Source organism: Clarias gariepinus, chromosome 7 (assembly GCF_024256425.1).
Source record: "Clarias gariepinus isolate MV-2021 ecotype Netherlands chromosome 7, CGAR_prim_01v2, whole genome shotgun sequence".
Taxonomy (NCBI): Eukaryota; Metazoa; Chordata; class Actinopteri; order Siluriformes; family Clariidae; genus Clarias; species Clarias gariepinus.
In genome coordinates, this window is record NC_071106.1 from 9,671,295 (window position 1) to 9,692,919 (window position 21,625).

Genomic DNA, 21,625 nt, shown 5'->3' on the forward strand with positions numbered 1-21,625 from the left:
AGTTATTACGCTGCCCAAATGTTATTAAAAAGATAACTGAAATATGTGTCTGTATTCTATAAAAAGTCAACGCACTAATATTTAAAATCTGAAAAGTTTGCTCGGACTCTCTGGTTCTAAACGTTGCAAGTTCGAACTCTCTGTCTCTGTCAATTCCATTTGCCGCGTCTGAACATCAACCGTAATGAAGTAAAGTTTTTCAACACTATACATACATTCACTGATTTTATCTTATGGGTGTACAAACTTTTGCACTCGAGTATAATAAAACACAGCGAGGACAGAACAGATGTCTGTATATCACAGACAGCTTACACTCTTGGGGTATGACCCTGTCTCTTTTTTTTTTTACACATTCTCGGTTCCTTATTCACACTACACCTGCCCACACACACACACGCACACACACACACCATGACTGCTCATTGTAACCCTCACAAACACAGCAGATGTAAAACACCTTCTCCAGTTTTAATCAGAGCTGAATCAGCCGGCGTTCACATTATGTAAGTGCTTACATCACATCCAGCCAATCACATGATCGCTAAACCTCTCGAGTATTTCACCAGTACACAGACACACAGCGTTGTTTATGTGAGTTTGTGTGTGTGTGTGTGCCACTAATCAAGACCACCACTTGCTATCCTACACAAACTCATTTGTAGCAAAATACACAAATCTGATTTCACACAGGACTGGAAACATCTGCTTTTTTACAAAGAACAATTATGTTACACTTAGTCATCGTCTAGACCACTTTATACTGTATAGGGGGGGCCTGGAGAGATTTAGAGCACAAAGTGAGGTAAACCCTGGATGGGGTGCCAATTCGGGAACGCCAATCAACCTAATCCGCGTGTTGGATGGAGGAAAGAAACCGGAGTTCCCTGAGGAAACCCTCCAAGCACAGGGAGAAGATGCAAACTCACCAATGCACACAGACCCAAGGTGGGAATCGAACCCAGACCCTGGAGGAGTATGTGTGTGTGGGACGACTTTTAGTCAGAGAAACCCTTAAGTATTTGAGTCTAGTTTTAGTCAATGAAATGTTAAGCAATAAAATAATTATTAATCAACCCCACAGTTAATCCAGTTTTTTCCCAGGGATTGTGTTTCCCACAGTGTTTCCCCTCTGATATTACTACACATCTGCTTTTTTTCTCCGTTCAATATGAAGAAAATGGGCCCAAATATCGTCTCTCTGGCCCGAGTGATACTGCTGTGATGACGAAGAGTTAAAGATGACTGAGCTTGTAACATCCCGTCAATCTCCTCCTGATACACCGCTCGCCGTGACCTGGGAAACACTACTGCTCGCGTCATAATGAATGAACGCCGTATCGCAGCGCATTGTGAAGAAAATTAAATGTTGATGAAAATAAAGATAGATGTTTGATGAGTTTAAAAAAAATTTAAAACCACATTTTAGTCTTGTCTTTTTTGGTCAACTATATTGCATGCTGATTTCGTCACGGTCACTGTTCGTTGATATTCGTGACGTCTCGTCATCGTCTCGTCTTAGTCATAGGAAAAAAAGTCGTCAAGCAATATTTTTCATCATTATGCTCGTAGACGAAATAAACACTATCTATGACTTTAATGTTAATGACTGGTTTGTTTGATATATGGGACGTACGTGACCATATGTTGAAATATGTTCTGTTTGCTGATAATGAACAGAGATAAACGTCTGAGATAAATGTCTGAGATCTTCAGGCATCATGCATGCGTGTCTGTCTGTCTCTGACACAACAAGCACTAATTCTTCTTCTTCTCTAATTCATCTTAAAACTTAACAATTCACAAATGAACAAATACGCTCCCGACAGTGACGCTTGACTTTGGTTTAAGAGCAGGGATATTTTTAAAGTGGTCTCTGGATACAAAGAAATGAAGAGGATGACTGAAGAGAACTTCTCAGAAAGCTAAAATGGATATATAGGTATACAGATACAAAGAGCTTTGGTGAGCATGTGGAACAGTGAGAGACAGAACAGAATGCATTGATATTCCTGCTACATAAGGTCTGTCTGGAGCATGGATCTCTCTCTGTCTCTCTCTCTCACACACACACAGGTTTTTTCCTCCAGAATCTTTTATGTCACCCACAGACTGTAGGACAGCTCACACAGAGAAAGGTGATGAACATCATCTACAAAAACACATCAGACGAACACCATCTCCTTGCGTAACTGCTCCTATAACAAAATCTCATACCGGAGCAAAAAGAGGTCCATCTTATCTTATCTGAAAGAGTCTCTGTACCACAGAGGGTGAAGAAGAGTTACCAGGTTACACAATAAACCTATACAGTAATAAGGATCACAAACTCTCTCTATCTTTCACACACACACACACAGAATAGTAAGCTGTAGTCAAAAGTGAGGATGTTTCCATGGTAACAGAAAGAAGAATTGGGTGGGTTTGGTAGAGTTTTAGCTGAAGAGTGGGGACAGGGATGAGCACAGAGAAAACACACAAGAAGGAAATGAGAGCAAGTGTGGGGGTGGGTGGGCTATCACATGGAGCACATGAGCTGCTCCCAAAGCTGTACCGCAGCAACAGAGCATGAGGAGCATACGGACCTTCTCAATATATCACTCCATTCAGCACCTAGTAACCTGCTGTGTACAATATGGTCCATGACCATCCATCCATCCATCCATCCAATTGACTGTTCATCAACACATTAATGTATTAATTACTGCATTTACCACTTTATCCATCCATCCATCCATTTATTCAGCCATGTAGATTCATGTCCCTCATGACAAACACATATTTATTCTTTTTTTTTTCATCAAAGGTCATTCCACCACCAACAGTTCACACATCAGTCCCTCAAGACACCAAGTCATCCATGTAACTGCTTATCCATGCATTTATCTATTTATTTACCTGTTTATCCATTGCTCCCTAATAAATCGTCCATCCACTCTTCCATCCATTCATCCATCCATCAGGCTCTACTCTTCAAATCATTTACCTACTGATTTATCCAATCATCTTTTTAATCATCCATCCGTCCATTCATATATCCATCCAAATATCTGATTACTTGCCCATCCATCCTTCTATCCATCAAATATCCTTTTTTCTTCCATTCATCCATCTCGCTAAATTATTCCATCCTTCCATTTACCCACCAATCCATTATTCAATATATTTAATCATCTAAACGCTCACTAATATTACAGGTTGCTATCCACAATCATTTTATTCAACTGTCTATCCAATGCTCCATCCATCCAAATATCCATTCACTTGCCTATTCATCCATCCATCTACGCATCCATTCATCTCTCAAAATTAATACATCCTTCTTTTCCCCAACACTGTTATTAAATCTATTAATCCAGACATTGATCTAGATATTCAGTGAAATCATTCCATCCACAATCCCTCACTTCAACTGTCTATCCAATGCCCCAACCACCCATTCATTCATCCATCAATTGAAGCATTTAAATAAGCAATTCATACATTCACTTGTGTCCACTATGTCCATCCATTAATCTCACTATTATTGTCTATCTATTAATCCATCCATTTATTTAGCAGCCTATTCATCACAGTCCATCCATTTGGACACCCATTGATACACCCAGCAATCAATTTCCCCTTTCCATCCATCTGACCATCCAAACATTTAATTGTAGATCCTATTATCAACCATGAATCCATTTAAATGTCTATCCGATGGTCCATTCATCCATCTTTCACTGATCCAACCGTCTATCGCTTTATGTAACCATGTCTACTCTAGACTCATCCAATTAATCTTAAATTCCATCCATCCATCCATCCATCCATCCATCCATCCTTCCATCCATCCATTCACCACCCATCATATCATATTCATCTACCTATTTATTGAATAACCCTTTTAATCATTTATTTTTACATTCATATATCACTCCAAATATCCATTTATTCCAGCCTATTCATCCATTTATCTCTTATTCTATCTCAATTCAACTGTCTGTCCAATGCTCCATCCATTCATCCATCTAACAATGAAGCAATTTATACATTGCTTGTAGTGTCCACTCTACATATCTCAATCTGTTTCCATCCATCCATCCATCCATCCATCCATATCTCTATTATTGTCTAACTATTAATCCATCCTTTCATTTACCAAACAATCTATTTTTTAGACAATCTACCCATCCAGACAAACAATCAAATTCCTGTCTTCTTTTATCCATCCATCTAACCATCCAACTATTTTATTGTAGATTCTTTTATCGACCATTGATCCATTTAAATGTCTATCCGATGGTCCATTCATCCACCCATCTATCACTGATCCAACAGTCATTCGATTTATACATCCATGTCTACTCTATACTCATCCAATTACGGTTCTATCCATCCATCCATCCATCCGCCTCTATTTGTTTCTATTCACTCAACTGTCTATTCATCAGATAACTTATCCATCTAGCCAGCCAACAAAGCATCCACTAATCCATTTTCCTGATTCATCCATTCATCCATCCCACTATCCATCCGTCCATGTATTATGGCGATGGTGTACTTGATACCTGCTGTAACACATGTGACATCACACTTGTACATCTGCAGCACTCATCACACTTTTATATCTTATACTATAATAACTGCGCCGGGGTAACACTGCTGCTCTTCACCCTGCTGCCCAACTTTCTGTCTCAGTAGTTTTGTCTCAGTGACGTGACATGGCAAGACACATGGACCATGACCATCTGCCAGGGTCTCTCTCTCTCTCTCTCCCTCTCTCCACACACACACACATGCACATTGTACAGCTATATTAACAGTTCAAAGCGCTTTGTGTGTGTGTACAAAACACCTGAATTAACAACACCTCATATATTCATCAACACTGGGTGAATCCTTATTATTTATGCATGAACATCAAGCAAATCCCTATTATACACACACATATGGTGTATTCTAATTCATCACAAAACAACCTTACCCTCCACCAACACCCACACACACACACACATAGATAACTGCACGGTTATCTATTCCATTTTCTGTCATTATAGCTGATTAAACTAACAACAAACACACACACACATTGTGGGAGACAAATCCTAGCTGTTAACTGTGGGAGGGGCAACAGACACAAAAAAAACAAAAAACAAACAAACAAACAAACAAACAGTGGATCCAATTGATGGGTGTGGCACATACTTCTCCAACACACATACACACCCACTAATAGTGGCAAGGTTTTAAAACCAAAATAACCATTCTTACCTTTCTCTCATATACAGTACCATATACACCCTGACACTCACACACACACACACACACATGTACGTGCATCATCATTCTACACTAACCTGGCCGCCATGTATCACGGCGCTGTTGTGATCGGCATCTCTTAGCAGGAAGGAGCGGCTGCCGGACAGGAGGAGGACGAGAGGATGAAAGCGAGAGGAAGCATTCCACTACAGGAGGACTGAGGTGTTAGGGAAAAGCTCTCAGCGCTGGTGCATTGGTGCCAGAGTCTCTCTATCGGTCCTCATGGTAATGGCTGCTCTCTTTCTCTCGCTCTCGTCTCTCTCTGCCTCCCTCTCTCTATCGCTCTGCATCTCCGCGTACACTTGTGCGTCTGTGTACGTGTTCATGTGTGTGTATGTGTGTGGGAGAGAAATGGCGCGGAACGAAAGGCATCGGACCCTCGGCAGTACAGAACGTGCTCGAAGGACGAGACGAAAAAGCGAAAGCATGCACGAAGAGGACAAAGACAAAGAGAGGACGAGAGAGAGAGGGAGAGAGAGATCAGGCTGGTGCAAAGTGCCTGGTGGCTCGTTAATAATTTAAAGTTGATGAAAGGAGCTGGTCTGACATCATTCACTTTCAGTTCACTTTACAGTCTAGTGGCCAAGCCAGCAATCGAAACACACACACACACACTCCCTCTCACACACACACACTTAGGCGTTTTAATTAATGAAAGTAAGCGATTCATTTAGTGTAGGATTTACAGTTAGATGAGGTCCAGTATACTGTAAGTGATTTTCTAATGGACATTTCACCTGGAACTTTAACCAACGGCGATATGTCAGCTATCTAGTTGTCTGTCCATCAATCCATCCATTTTACTGTCCATCGATACGTTTAATCAACCATTTATTCCAACTACCATTCATACCATCCTTCCGTCCAACAATCCATCCGTCATCTACTGGTCCATCCATGTTCAGTCATGTGTATTAAGTCGCCACTTGTAATTTTTTGTTTTTTATAATGGAAGAAGAAGTAGTAAAAAACATAATAAAAATCATCTGATCGTTGCAGGTCTCAGCATTAGCCAAGCACAATATCCGACCAACAGCTTTTTCTACCATGCCAAAAGGAAAAAAAAAATGTTAGACACTAAGTCCCCCTTACTGCTTCCATAGGGTTTGAAGAGGGTAAATTGCAGCCAGCATTGATCTGATTGATCATCAGACCTCTATAAAAGCAGAGGTGTTGTCACTCTTTCTAGTCTGGAGCATTCAGGTGTGTCAATCTAGTGTCATTAGCGATGTTCCTTGTTAATTTACTGATAAAACAGTCTTTCCGTTAATGTGTGTGTTTGTGGGAAAAACTCAAATAAAGGAGGAAGAAGGGTTACTGTGTATGATGAGAAGAGGAAAGAGGGTCTAAATCATCCTCTCCTCTCACTTTAGCTTCACACACACACACACACACACACAGCACCTGCACGCATAAAGAAAACACTTATCTTTTGGGATTTATTTTTACTTTTTTTTAAAGGTAAAGTGCAGGTTAATTTGCTTTATTTTTACACTATATTTTGTATAAATTATTTTATGTATTTATTTTTTTGGGCTGTGAAATGAATAATTTGAGTTTACATTATTTCTTATAGGGAAATTCGATTTACAGTATGAGTGTTTTGAAATACGAGCCCAATTATGCTCATAATCCAAGGTATTTATTTTTATAATAAATTAAAAATCTAATTTTGGCCAAAAAAAAAAAAAAAAACTCAAAGACTCAAAGAATTTATAGGACATATCGCCCAGCTCTACCATTGGTACATTTTTCAGCAATTCATCCATCCAACCATTTTCCCTACATCAAATTTTCCTTCCTACTCATTTATTTATATATCCATCCCATACCTTTGTTTATCATCAATCCATTTTCTTGTCCATCTATCTTTACATCTGTTCATTGTCATCTGTCTCATTATCTATCTGTCTGTTAAACAATGTCGACCCATCAATCCATCCATTCATCCATCCATCCTTTCATCCATCTATATAGAGATTTCCAATGTTTCTTTAAATATCTGTTTGTCCATCCATCCATTCTCAATCAATCAGACAATTTTTATGATAATTGATCATGTTTTTAATACAGTACACTATCGCAGCCACAATCAGCCGTTCGCCAGAAAAGGGGCTGGTGAGAGAACGACTGTTTACAGTCAGTAAAGCAGGAAAGGGAAAATTAGTAGAAGTTGACGGTACAGTCCGGGGGTGAGTCGTTAATGAGTATTACTCTCCAGTGAGAACTTCTCTCTATGTGACAATGGTGTGGTATAGATATACTGATGATATTCCTGGGTTCTGAGTGTTAAAACTTCTCCATACACACACACACACACACACACACACACACACACACACACACAGTATGAGTTATTACCTAAGGATCTGTTGAGCTGTACAGTCTGAATAATCCCTCATGACACACTCATGACTGAGGCTCTCTGATGCCTTCACTGGACGGCTTTCAAGTAGCAATTTCATTAAAAGCTTAAATCAAGAGATAAATCAAATCTCTCTCTCTCTCTCTCTCTTCGTCTGCTTAGCCAATCACATCGCAGATTCCACTTTAATCTACTACCATAAAGTTAGAATGACAAACATCTCCTAGTGTGTGTGTGTGTGTGTGTGTGTGCTAATACTGTGGCCTTGCTCCAGGCTTCTCTTCCCGTCCGTGTTTGTAAGATACTAAGGCTTTGAGGTTGTTTACCAGGTTGCCATGACAACCTGGCTTGGGAATGAATTGGAAGTGCGCAATGTTAGAGCAAAGCAGTGTTACGCTGACTATGCTGTATCCATGGCAATACAGGCTGTCCCTCACACACACACACACACACACAGACACACACACACACACACACACACACACACACACACACACAGACACAGTGCTGTAGCTCTGAATGACAGGACATGTCGAAGAGGAGGTGGTGAGAATGAACACACACACACACACACACACACACATGCAGAGATGCACAAACTTCGCAGCGTCACCCAGGACAGTCCGAGGGAACAGACAGCTGGTGTGATAGTTTCAAGCCCCTGGAGGCAAAACTAGTATCACTATAAACAACTAAAACTAGATATTATTACTATCACTAATATTACTACAATGACACTACAGTATAACAACTTCTAATTTTAATTTATATTTTGGTAAACCTCTTAAAATCTTTCCTTTTTTATTACTAATATGAGCTAACTACCATTACTAACTACTACTACTTAAAACTAATAGTGATACTTATATTACTCACAGTACTCTTATTATTAATAATACTACAAACACAAATTTTTATTTAAACAACTTCTACAAATACTAATATTATGACTAATACTCACCACTAATACACTATTACCACTACTAATAAACATTTAATAATAGATGAATAATTGTGTGTGGGGGTGGGTGGGCGCAGGGGTCTTAACAAAACTTATGTGACCCGTCACATGAAATTAGGTATCAAGTCACATTTTTGCGATAATTTGAGTTATATATTCTCGTATATTCTCAGGTTTCTTGTTCAATATTCTCCATTTTGTTTCCAAGTTAATTAGTGCCTCATGTCCGGTTCTTGAGATACGGCCAGTGCGAGTTAATTTTACAGGGGGGGCTCAGGAAAAAAAATCCTTAAAATCCTATTTTTAGAACATTTAAATAAGGGTTCTGTGATGTCATGAAAAAGAGGGTACCCTCAGCCTCATTTCGTCACCAGGATTCCCCTCCTCCCCCCAAAAAAATAACTTCACCAGCTGCTTGGTTTTATAGCGAATAAGTTACGGCTGTCGATGATAACAGGGAAAAAAAAAATATTCAATTCAATTCAATTCAATTTTATTTATATAGCGCTTTTAACAATGGTGATTGTCTCAAAGCAGCTTCACAAAGATGAATTTTTTTTTTAAAAATTATAAAATAATAAAAAAAAAAAAAAATAATAAAAAATATAAATAATAATAATAAATTGTGTATGTGTGAGAAAAATGTGTCTAGATAATAACGAGATGAATGAATGAAATTTCTCTGATGAGCAAGCCAAGGGTGACGGCGACATATTTAAAGATTTAATGCAAATGAATTATATTGCCAAGTTTGATATTAAAGCTAATGGCTTTCCATAATCGCAGCACGGTACGGCGGCTGTGTGTGATAACGGCACGTTTAACATAAGATGACTGAGGAAACAGTTTTAGTTTAGCTGTTTCATTTAATGTTGTAATGTTATAATATATAATTAGCAAATAAGCTAGAGGCTAAAAATATATAAGTTTCTTACATTTGTTCTGGTGAACACAGTTTATGGTAAAGTGAGACTTGTGTACATGTTTTAATGTTATTTAAATCTGAGTCATTGACAGGGCGACTGAATATACAGTATATTTTACACTGGAAATAGTTTACACTGTTCACACACACATATGTTAGCTACAGTAGGGATTCATTTCAAAAGCTTTAAATTGTGAATAAAGTGAGATTAGGAAACTTGTGTTTCTTATTCCTAGCTATTTTGTAAAGATATTTAGTTTTGTTCATTCATTTTATTACATTTATTTTATTCGGAAACTCTACAATTTGTACATTATTTTATCATTTTGTCTGTTTGCTACATAATTAAAAAAACAAAAAAACATCGGATTTCATTATGAAGAAACAGTTACTCAGTACTTGAGTATCTTTTCACCGAGTACTTATTTACTCTTACTTGAGTAATATTTTGAATGACTACTTTTTACTTCTACTGGAGTAATATTATTTTGAAGTACAGCTACTATTACTTAAGTACATTTTTTGAGCACACCTCTGCCTGTGATGTATTTTTGACAGTCGAGTTACGGTCATCAATTTGTCTTCATAGTGGAGAAACCCCAAGAGTAAAATCGTGCTTCGTATTATTATAATCAAGTAATTTTTTTAAAATAGTTTTTTGGTATTGTATTCTCACATAAGAACTACATATGTTATGTATGATTTGACTTATACGAGAGTTTATAAAACCACATTTTTACACAAACCTAGGCCAATATGTACGAATGTTTATTAGTACACACAAATTTTTTTCAACACCTACCTAACCACAAAATTTAACTGATTTTTTTGCCAGATTTTAAGATTTAATACATTTTACTTGCTGCACTCTATTGGCCAAAGCACCAAACTAATCTGTAGGAGGTTTTCTCAGTTGAATATGAAAAAAAAAAATACCGCTGATTATCAACGCAGGAATGAATGGCGCATTGTCCAAGTGATTGATTTGAAGCTGAATTTTGGAGCTAAACTATTTGCTTTGGGTGAAAGCGCCATCTAGTGATCATTGTGTGTCAGCGACAGCTTCCCATTCAAAACAATAGGCGGTCAAATGACCGCTGAACCGCGTTAAAAGTAGGTGACACTGGCGCGGCGCTTCTAGTGTTGATACGGCAGGTCACGTGTACTAGTACGAATCATACTAACACTAACACCACCAATATAATGCTATTATTATTACTGCTCTTGCTGCAATTAATGCTTAAGTACTACTAAAACTACAGTATATTATTATTATTATTATTATTATTATTATTATTATTATTATTAATACCACTGCTGCAACTGCTATAATTTGTAAATAGAAATAAAATAAAAAACTTGCTGGTCTGATACATAAATAACATACAGCATTTATGAAGCATGTTTCATATGTTAAAAATGCCCCATGCTAAAATAAATTTGTTGTAACACACACCCACAGATAAATAAACACACACAAGTATATTCACACATTTACACACACACAGTACACTAGAGTGGCGATTAAACTACAAATATGCCGATAAACAAGAAAGACTTTAAAGATTCAGTGTTTTACTTTAAAGATTCAGTGTTTGTGTGTGTGTGTGTGTGTCTAGTGAACTACCTTCCTCAAACAATATGAATGCTGTACAAGTGCCCAGAGGGAGCCGGGATATGGGAGCGCAGCCAAGCCCTCATGCCCGTCCTTATGCCAACCATCCGTTTATTCTCCACCCTCCTGCTGGACAGAGCGGAACAAACCCTCCCTCCTGCATTTCCCCTCAATCCATCTCTCCATCTCCACTGCCAACATTACTCTTCCGGTTCAGCTTCTACCCCTTCCACCGTGTTTCAGTGCGTGCTGGCGCGCCTTGGCCTCGGCGTGGACGGAGGCCTATCAGGGTGAGCCAGCCAAGATCATCGATCAGTGAGACACGCAGCGAAACTGCATTCATTCTCATGAGAGTGTGAAGCAACCATGCTGAGACTGAAGTCCGAACTAAAGTTTTCACACATTTAAAATGAAACAGTTAAAAAGTTAGGTAACAAGGTAGCTATTCCTCGTTTCCCGCCTCGGTGTCTGTGTGCATGGAGTTTGCATGTTCTCCCCTGCATGATGGGTTTCCTCCCACAGTCCAAAGACATGCAGGTTAGGCCAAAATTTCCCGCATTGTGTGAATGAGCATGTGCCTTGCGATGGTCTGGCATGTCCTCGTGCTCTAGCGACATGCATACAGGATAAAGTGGTATAAGTGATTAGTTAGACTCCTATTAGGAGTTATGCATTCTCTCACAAAATCCATCTTGTCTATCAACAGGATGCTAACGTGTGAAAGGTTTGTAGTGCACCACCTGTAAGATATAAAGAAATGCTGACGTTTTACGATCTCAAATGCTTCAAAACTCGACAATAAATGCATATTCGGTACTTGCAAGAACGAGACTATATTGTGCTCACTGTGTTTTGAGACAGGTGTAAGCATGTGTAATGAGTTGGTTTTGAGATCAACTTGCTAATACCCTCTTTTTCACCAATGTGAACCAGTTTTCCTGACTTTGCGAGCCTACTTTGGGATCGAACTATCATTACTAGAAAGCATTTCAGCTGCATTTTTAATTGGTTGTGATAATCCGGTAAGCGGTTTAACGTTCTAGCCCAGCAAAGTGTCGGTGCCGCCCTGGAACTGGTTTTTCTGTCTGGTAAAAAAATAATTTTCTGTTGCACCATTTAGAAGCTTTCGCACTCGGCATGGAATCTGTTATATCCGAGGCTGACCTGTCACGGTGAACAAAGTGGAAACCAGCCAATTTCGGTCAGAGGCCAATTAACTGGTGCATCTCTATTACGAATGTAAAAGATTATTTCGAAAAATAGATTTTGGGGTCAGTGTGGTGACATATAAATCACCACACAAAAAGAATCTCGATTTATTACTGAAATTACTTTTTATGCATCTCTACTGAATGATGAGCAATTAAAAATAATGCACACCCCCTGTGCCAGGTTTAGGAAGAATGGCTGAGTTGTTAACTTTTAGGATGAATTAAAAGAAGAAGAACTATTGCTTGCTGTGTCCAGCTGGACAAACACACAAGCATGCATGATGTCTGAAGATCTTTGTTTATTATCAGTGAAGAGAGTGTATTTAAAGCTTTTGCCCAAATGCTCTGGTTATCCGTGCCATACAAGTCAAAGAGAGAGCCGGAGACAGACAGACGACAGGAGACACATTTACATTTTCCGGTTTAACGAAAGTGTTCCAGCGCACACAAGCTATTTGTACGTATATTCCTTTGAAGACAGAATATAGGAGGTGTTACCATATAAGGAATCAAGGGGGAATTAAGATTGAAATGTCTATCACGGGGAGTTTGCAACTATACATGAATGTGTGGATATGATGTCTTGTGCAAATGTGCATGAATGTAGAGCTTTGTAATGTCCATAAATTGTCCATGACCTTTGTGCTATTTCATCATGCACAACAAATTAGAACGTAGAGCAAACGTGAAATTCTACGTGAAACTGGGCACGAATCTGCTGCAGAGACGTCAGGCAGAATTCAACAAACTTACAGAGATGCTGCAATGAGTTGTGGTTGGGGTCACGAGAGATAAGATTGAACTTTAATGAGCTCAAACCCCCAAAAATGTTAAACCATTCGCCATCTTGTGGATGTTGAGAACCTCCGCACCCACCCTGATCACCAGATAATAATAACGTGCTCATAAATCAAAAAAATTTCTATCACTACCGGACTGATCAGATCTGAGAATTCAACCACGCTGTCCATGGTTGTCCTTGGAAGATTGTCCTGAATGATGTCTTATAGCACACTCCACACGGTACATGTAAACAATGTGTTTATAGAAACAACACAGCATTTCTTTAGTTATTGTAATGTTTTATTCTGAAAGTCTATTTTACCAGTTATTTCTATATTTAAAGTTTAATGTCTTTGAAGGTATTTTTTTAAATTACAATAAACAGATACAAACAGAGATAGGCTAAATAACAGTTCATTCTTTGTACAAATAAAATTGTCAGCTAGTGAACGTGATCGTCTGTCTAAACCACATTTAACCAATGTTTTTTTTTTTTTGACTCATTATTGTACAATAAATATCAATAGCTTTGGTTCAGATTTTTTATTTTTGTTGTATAAAGTTCTTAGATGTGGAAATTACAATCACTGTAGTATTTCTTCGATACAACATATTGTTCTGACTTTTTTTGGACTTATTTATATTTTAAAACTGCGGCGAGTGAAAATGTCACTCTGAGACATCAGACACAAAGCAGCTGGTGGAGAAATCCGGATGGCGATAAAGTCAGAAGAGATAGTGGTGAGGAAAACAGCCTGAGACAACACGATCAGCAAACACTGAGGACAGAGACAATAGGGAACCGTTGCGCTTCTGGGTGACGGTTATAAATCAGTAAATCAGTACAGACTGAACGCTTAGGACTACTGTACTTTTTTACTTTTAGGTACAAATCTTTGACATTCACAAAGTCTACTGTTAAAAATACTTTACTAATATAATTATACGAACATCAATGGCAAATTCAATAGAATAATAAGAATAAGAATATTAATAAAAAATGACGCAGGTGCTTTCTTATTTTTAAGACAGAAAGAGAGAGAACAGTAGTGTCACTGCATAATGAGCGTGAGCTTAATGTGAGCAGTGAAGTCTAATCACAAATCAAGGTACGATTTAATTTAACAATTCCAATTTAAAAAAAAAAGTGAACTTCTGCTTCGGTTAAGACAATAACAGCTGGGGGAGTAAAGCTACTGTATAAATGCTCACTACAATCTTAAAAAAAAAAAAAACATGAGCATGCTGCTCGATAACGCCTGCAGCAAATTCTCTCAGCTCTTGTGATCTAACAAATGACCAAAAATGTCAAAAAAAACAATAATAATTATTTGTTAAGATTCGATTGTGACTCTGGACCTGCACATGAACCCAGCTGTCACTATCACAGGCCTCTCTATAGGTTAACCCTGCCTCTGCATAGATCGAGTATGGACTGGCGATCGATCGGCGAGCGCGGCGCGGGGCCAACGTGACCTCGTGCTACAAAATGTTCATGCGTTCAGAGCGTCTCGTGGTGGGAGGTTAGCACGTGTATCACGCTCGATTGTGAACCTCCACACTTACAATAGAATAAAATCAAAAGTGAAGTGTGTGTGTGTGTGTGTGTGTGTGTGAGAGAGCAACAATAATATTTATAAAATCTCCAAAAATCGATTAACGGTTCCTGTAAGGTGATGTTTATTTAACATTTAGAGAAGGAGTCTCCAGTACCAACACAAAGGAAATAAATATTAATGGAAAAAAATAAATAATAAAAACACTGATTTAAACATTACTTAAAAATAACTTTAAAAAGTTCTAAATATATATTATATATGTTGTATTTCTAAATAGCTATAATAATAATAATAATAATAATAATAATAATAATAAATATAGTTGCAAGCAACCATGGCGGGCCCAAGCACCCTGCGTCATGGCCACCCCGGGTGCACTGCACAACCTGTGTGTTATTTGAGTGTGTTAAGACCTACAAAAAGCCATCGCCGCCCGGGTGCACCGCACAAATTGCACACGTCACACACTATATAGGGATGATGTCAGTTTAGGCCCCAAATATTTGTTGAGTGCGTTAGTGTGTGTTAAGTGTGACTTAGGTAAAAAAAACCTGTGAGAGTGTTAACATTTGTAATGTGTGTGTATGTATTTGTGTGCATGTGTGCGTGTATGAGTGTCTATACAGTAAGTGTGTACGTGCGTATCTGTGTGAGTATGAGAGTGTTAACATCTGTAATTTGTGTGATGTATGAGTGTGTGTGTGTGTGTGTGTGTGAGTGTTAACATTTATGATGTGTATGATGATGTGCTCAATAGGCCGCAGATGCTGAAAAATAAGCCTCACGCTATGATGTCACTGAACGTGATGTCACTCAATATAACGCCACACAGAAGTTATGAAGTTTTCAGTGTAAGTTTAAGACATTATCACGGCTGACCTGTTTGAGATATAAAAAATCCCTCCGCAATTTTGCGTCCTCATTGTCTTTTGATCACATCGGCCCGGTTTGGTGACGATTGTATAAATCCCCTGGGAGAAGTTTATCAAAATCCATTGAGTGCATTTTTGTGAATGAGCCAGAATGACCGACCTTCTGTTGAGTTGAGCCCAGGACATGCAGTGCGAAAGTTGTTCAGCTCAATGAGCTCTAAATGTGTATCGAGTTTCGTCTGCCTACATGAAAGTGTGTATGAGCTATGCAGAAAAATCTCGTGTGGGGGCCCCTGGGGGCCCGGGCCATAAGACTCTCAGGTGTCCTCATGGCAGCAGATTGCAACCTGTCTGCCAATTTTCATGAGTTTTTGAGCACGTTATGACCCCCAAAAGTCCAAAAGTAAAAAAAAAGAAGAATATTTGTACAAAAGACATATTAATTATTATTATTGTGGTTTTCCTCAATCATGTGCCATTTTTAGGTCTACCCTTTTAAATAATAATTACAAACAGAAACGTATTCTAAGCGTATCTATCTATCTATCTATCTATCTATCTATCTATCTATCTATCTACTCATTCATTACTTATTCTTTCATCCATTCTTTACATGTGGCTGTATCTCCCTATCTAAGTTCTACAAACATATAGTATTAAGTATTATGTTAAACCTGTGTATTTTAGTTAGTTATTATTTTTAAAAAATGGAACCATCCTCACATTTTTTTCTTTTTTCTTTACAATATAATTACCACCATCTGTGGTTTATGTTACACAGCGTTTCCTCGCCTACACCACTTCATCACCTGTCAATCACACACACACACACACACACACACACACACACGCCAGCCCCGATCCTGAGTAAACAGACGTCTCACGTGCCTGCTTAAAAGAACTTGGCTTCAATTCTACAAAATTCTGTTTGTTTTATATCTCTAGAACCGATCCAGTGTTCCTCAGTTAATGAATGTATGTAACGAAAGACCAGGACTGTTGTTAGAAATACGGCTGACTCGTTGTAATTCACACGCACACGGGCCATTAGTGCGCTCAGCCTTGGTCTCTGTTTAATGTGTAACTCGTTCACTTCTCGTTCACTCGACACTGCGCTGGAGACGGCAGCCGAGGCGTGCTTCACATGCACAGGTGTGTGTGAGCGAGAGAGAAAAGAAAGAAAGAAAGAAAGAAAGAAAGAAAGAAAGAAAGTGGCATCGTCCCATGGGAAATTAATGTGACAAAAAGAGCCTTCAAGTACAAGTGATGATTAGAGGGACAGGCGATGAAAGAAGAGAGAGAGAGAGAGAGAGAGAGCAAAAAAGGACAGAAAAGTCCATAGAGAGTAATCCTGCTGTCTTCAATCAGAGCCTCCTGCTGGGCCAAAGATAATGTGGGACAACAAAGAGAAAGAAAAAGGAAGAGAGAGAGAAAGAGAGAAAGAGAGGAAAAGATAGAGGGAGAGAAAACTCATGGGGATATTAATTGAGATAAACGAGGGAGGACAGATGGAGGTGATAATTTGATTTAACAAGGCCACCAGAGCGTGAACGAGTGTGTCATATTCCGGGGGTGTTTCACAATATGTGCACTTCCCTTAAAAATGTCTTGCAACAGTTCTAGCAGACACTCACTCTTGACTGCGTGCTCATGGTTTGGTAAAGCGCTCAGAGACTCTCGATTCTAACAGCTAAAGAAACGCAGGAAAAATCAATCAAGGACAATCGCATCCGAGTGTGTGTCAGGCTCCCATCATACGTACACTAACACACACCTCAGGGAAGGAGGAGCAGGTTTATTAGAGGTCGTTGGGTTCCGATAAAATACAACACGAGGATTTCAGGAATTTCAAAAACAAGCCTTTTTTTCTTTTATCTAAAAGTTTTACTGTGCAAGTTTGAATCTTAAACATTGGGACCTCATGGAGCATCACGCCAGGTAAATAACTTGAAGATCCGCCTCCTATAGATATTGCCTCCTATTGGCCGAAGTTTCCCACACACAGGCCGGCCAAGTATATTGAAGGCCTTGAAAGTATATTTGTGCAAAAAAATCTGTCCAGTAAAACGATGCCATCCACAATCGATGAACTAGTAGCGGACAGTTCCCCCCCAAAAAATAATAATAATAAGAATTTGCTTATATAAAGGTCATGTTGGTGTGTCTTCAGACATCACACTATGTATTATTCTGTATAAGTTTTCTGGTATGTCACGTAGAAATTTTTTACAAATTTTACTTCTACCGGAAGTAACCTTTCCAACCTTCTAACCTTTTAGAAAACCTTCCCCTTTTAGAAATAATGGGATTTATACAGTATAGAAATGATTAATACTGTATAAAATATAAAGTGAAAATAAAACTAATTAACCTGCACTTTACATTTGATATCATAGCTGGTCTGAGTGAGATAAAAGAGAGGATATAAGGAGGTGCAGGAGGATTATTGTGTAGGACAGATTTTCATACACACACACACAATAACTGAATCACTGCTGTCTAGTCACTGGAAACTTTTTCTGTTTGTATAACTTTAACTAGGAGCCTCTCTAATGACATTTGCTTTTGCCTCCTTTTGAGGATTTCACAGAAATGTGACGTTGCATTGGCGCGGACACAAAATGCATTTACGAGCATGCACGATGTGGGAGACGATTTCCCACAATCCCACAGTGCAAGAGAGAGAAGAACCATTGGCTCAGTTGTGATCATGTGATGCTCGGCAGACGCAGCACATACATACTGCTCTTATAACAAATCTTTGCTCGTTTTGCAAAACGCAAAAAAATGGCTAAGATGATTTGGGTTTTAAAGGCTACGTGCTCTGACAAACAGTGCCATGCCATCTTTATACACCAGAGAGTGTTTAATTCTTCATCGTTTAACTTCGTCTTACTCTCCACACGTGTGTTGGGTCTCTGAAATGGGGAATTCATAGAAATATCAAATTAAAAATATCGGATTAAATGACATATGAATTTTTTGTTTGTTGTTTGTATATAGTGGCTCCACTTTTGTGCTAAAAGGCTAAAAGGTGATGCCGGCCCGCTCTGCTGGCTACAGTGTGGAAAACGCTGTATTAGCTTTCACATGGTTGACACAATGTAGAATCCAACAGCGCTCTGGGATAAAGCAGCTTTAATCAGAGACATTAGATGTGTATAATAAAAACATTTTTACACCAGGCAATTTGCCTCCTGTTGCAACACGCACAAAACAATAAAAATATGTAGCATAATTTCATGCAACTAAGCACTCAAGACACGAACTGCATACTGTATACCCAGGAGTGCCTGATGTGTAAAGTCTGTGCCTTGAGCCAACAATCCAACATTTCCCGCTACATCTCACCCACCAACCTCAGGGGTTTTGATACCGCTGAGTAATGATCTTTCAAACAGCTGCAGAACAAACCATGACGTCTAACATCTGACGGTGACAACGGTAAACATTCTGACCCTCAAGGGCGCTACCGTTCGGCACGATCGAGCACGAAAGCGCGAAGGCGGACGGATGACTGTAAAAGGTGAGACAGATGAAGTAGGGAAAACAAAGCTGAGAAAGCAAGCTGCGTGCTCGTCTCTGAGTCGTCCCGCTACTCAGCACTAAAAATACCCCACGTGGGGCGAGAGTGATAAGAGCTCGAGTGTAGATCGAGGGCTAATGAGACAGCTTCAGATAGAGAGAGCGAGCGAAGCCAAAAAAGGAAAGCGAGAGGAGGGGAGAGAGATGCTGCGAAGAGCCTGAGCTATTCCAGGTGTCAGCGGGTGACCCTCTAGGGACGACCCAATTCGAGAATTTCAGTACAAAAAAAAGCAGACAAGTGGTTCATTTATCTTCAGGAAGTGCTTTACCATGGTTTATCAGCAGGCTAAAGATACTGGAAATACTGAGAGAAGGGTTGGAATACACTTTGGATGAAATGCCAGTCTATCATGGAATAAGATGCAGACATTTTCATTTCATTTTATTATTATTTTTTTTCAGAAAACTGGAAGAAACCAGAGGCCTCAGAGGAAACCCCTGATGGATCGTCACTCACTTACTCATCTGTACCGCTTTATTTTGTATTCAATCCCAGAACTCATCGCAGAGCACACATACTAACACTACGGGCAATTTGAGAACACAAATTAGCCTACCCTGCAGGTCTTTGGACCAGAGTACCTGGAGGAAACGCACCAAGCACGGGGAGAACAAGCAAACTCCATGCACACAGAGACAGGAATTGAACCAGGTTGAGAATCGAACCCAGATTCTGGAGGTGCAAGATGACAGTGGAAAATCTAAACAGACATTTATCCAATTCCAGGATTGAACCAGACTGCATGAAAAAAGGGGCATACAGTTCTGTGAAGGATGTCTCCAAAAAAAAAGGAAAAGAAACGAAACAAAACAAAACTATAAAATCCAGTAAACAGTAATTAATGAAGCAAAGTCAGTCAGAGGAACCCTTCAGGGCTTTTTCACATTAGGCACGATTGATTCGTGCCATGCTCGGGAACGACTGCAACCCCTTTTCCGCCACCACCCCCTACTGGCCAGTGTTGCGCATTTACACCCTCTAATGCAGCTGGTGGCAGTATGCACGTGCTTGGTTTGTGAGTCGCCATTAAACACAAGAGAAGAAGGTATGCTCTCAGGTATGACTGGCTTCCAGATCTGTACCCAAAGTCCACCTTTTCCAGCTAACTAAGTATATTCTCACTGAACCAGACTTTGGGCTCAAGTGTTAGAAAATTTTAGTGTGCTCTCTGATCGACAGAAAAGAGATAGCAAACCCCTCCCATCACAGTACCAACTGTAGGAGTACGTGGAAGAGGGTGGATAGAGCTGATTGGATTATGCTCCTTTTACAAAATAGAGTAAACTGACCTCTAAGGTACAAATGTCTACTGTAGTTAATACAATTTTATACAGTTAACTACTTGCTGGAGGCAAAGCGTATTAGGTTTTCAATCTCTGTTTGTGGGGTTTGCACATCCTCCTCTTGTTTGGTGGGATTCCTTTGGCTTCCTCTCTGAGTCCAAAGACATCCATTGTAGGGTGAGTGGTGTTTACAAATTGCCCATAGTAGGTGCTTGGGTGTGTGTGCGGCTGTGTTCAGTGATGGCTTGGCACCCCATCCAGGGTGAACCCTACCTTGTGCCCAAGTTACCTGGGATAGACTCCACCTCTTACACAGGATAAGTAGTGTAGAAGATGGATGGATGGATGGATGGATGACTGACTAGGTGTTGCTCCAAATAAATTTGAAAGCTTGCTTTCTGCTTCATGGAAGTCAGATTAGTTTCATCTGAGGTTTTTACAGAAGATATGAGATGCTCCATACTGTAGCCTTTAACCTTAAAACCATCTAAAAAAAAGAACTAGTGAGCATGGTGTTTTACTCGACAATGTGTGAATTTTTGTTTATTTATTAATTGTTTTCCCCCAGAATAGAATTTTGATACACCACACTACGACATTATTGCGCATGAGCCAACGGGACTTGGTCTGAGGCCAGGCTTCTGTCATTTACATAAGAGTTAAACGAGGTAGTTGTGTAATTGCAGTTGTCAACTTGGACCTAGAAAAAGTCTTAAAAAAAAACAAAAAACAACACAATTACAGGTCTCATGACTAGCCTCGCTCGGGATGCTGCCACCGCGAGGTCTATTTAATGGAGATTGGAAATGGAAATAATGTCTCCAACATGAAACACGACCGTATCCGACCGTGTCTATTCACAATAAGCAAATATCTGACTTTCGTTTTGCAGTGTAACGTACACATACACACACCCTAGAAAAAGCAAATTCGCCTCATCAATTCGTCTTGCTGCTAGATTAAAAATCCCACCCAAGCGCACGTGCTCTTACCAGGCGAGTTTGAAGCCTCTCATGAGTGCGGCGTAGAGCGTATGGTGCTGGACATGCTGGCGAGCGGCTGCCTCTCGTCGGGCTGCATGTCAGAAGCGAGCAGCCAGAGAGGGAAGACTGCGTCCTGCTGTGCCATCCCATTCGAGAGCTGCTTCAAGCTCTGGCGCTGACG

General features: G+C 39.4%; 1 protein-coding gene across 2 annotated transcripts in view; it reads right to left on the reverse strand.

Annotated features, from left to right (window-relative positions):
* Positions 1-21,625, reverse strand: part of gramd1bb (GRAM domain containing 1Bb) — an 89,819-nt gene that overhangs the window by 34,490 nt on the left and 33,704 nt on the right. The window contains exon 5 of one of the 2 annotated variants that reach the window (XM_053500527.1): positions 6,429-6,457. In XM_053500527.1, coding sequence (XP_053356502.1) covers positions 6,429-6,457 — 29 coding nt within the window. Of the gene's footprint in view, positions 1-6,428; positions 6,458-7,662; positions 7,699-21,625 lie in introns of both variants that reach the window. The other variant, XM_053500526.1, reaches the window with a different exon arrangement.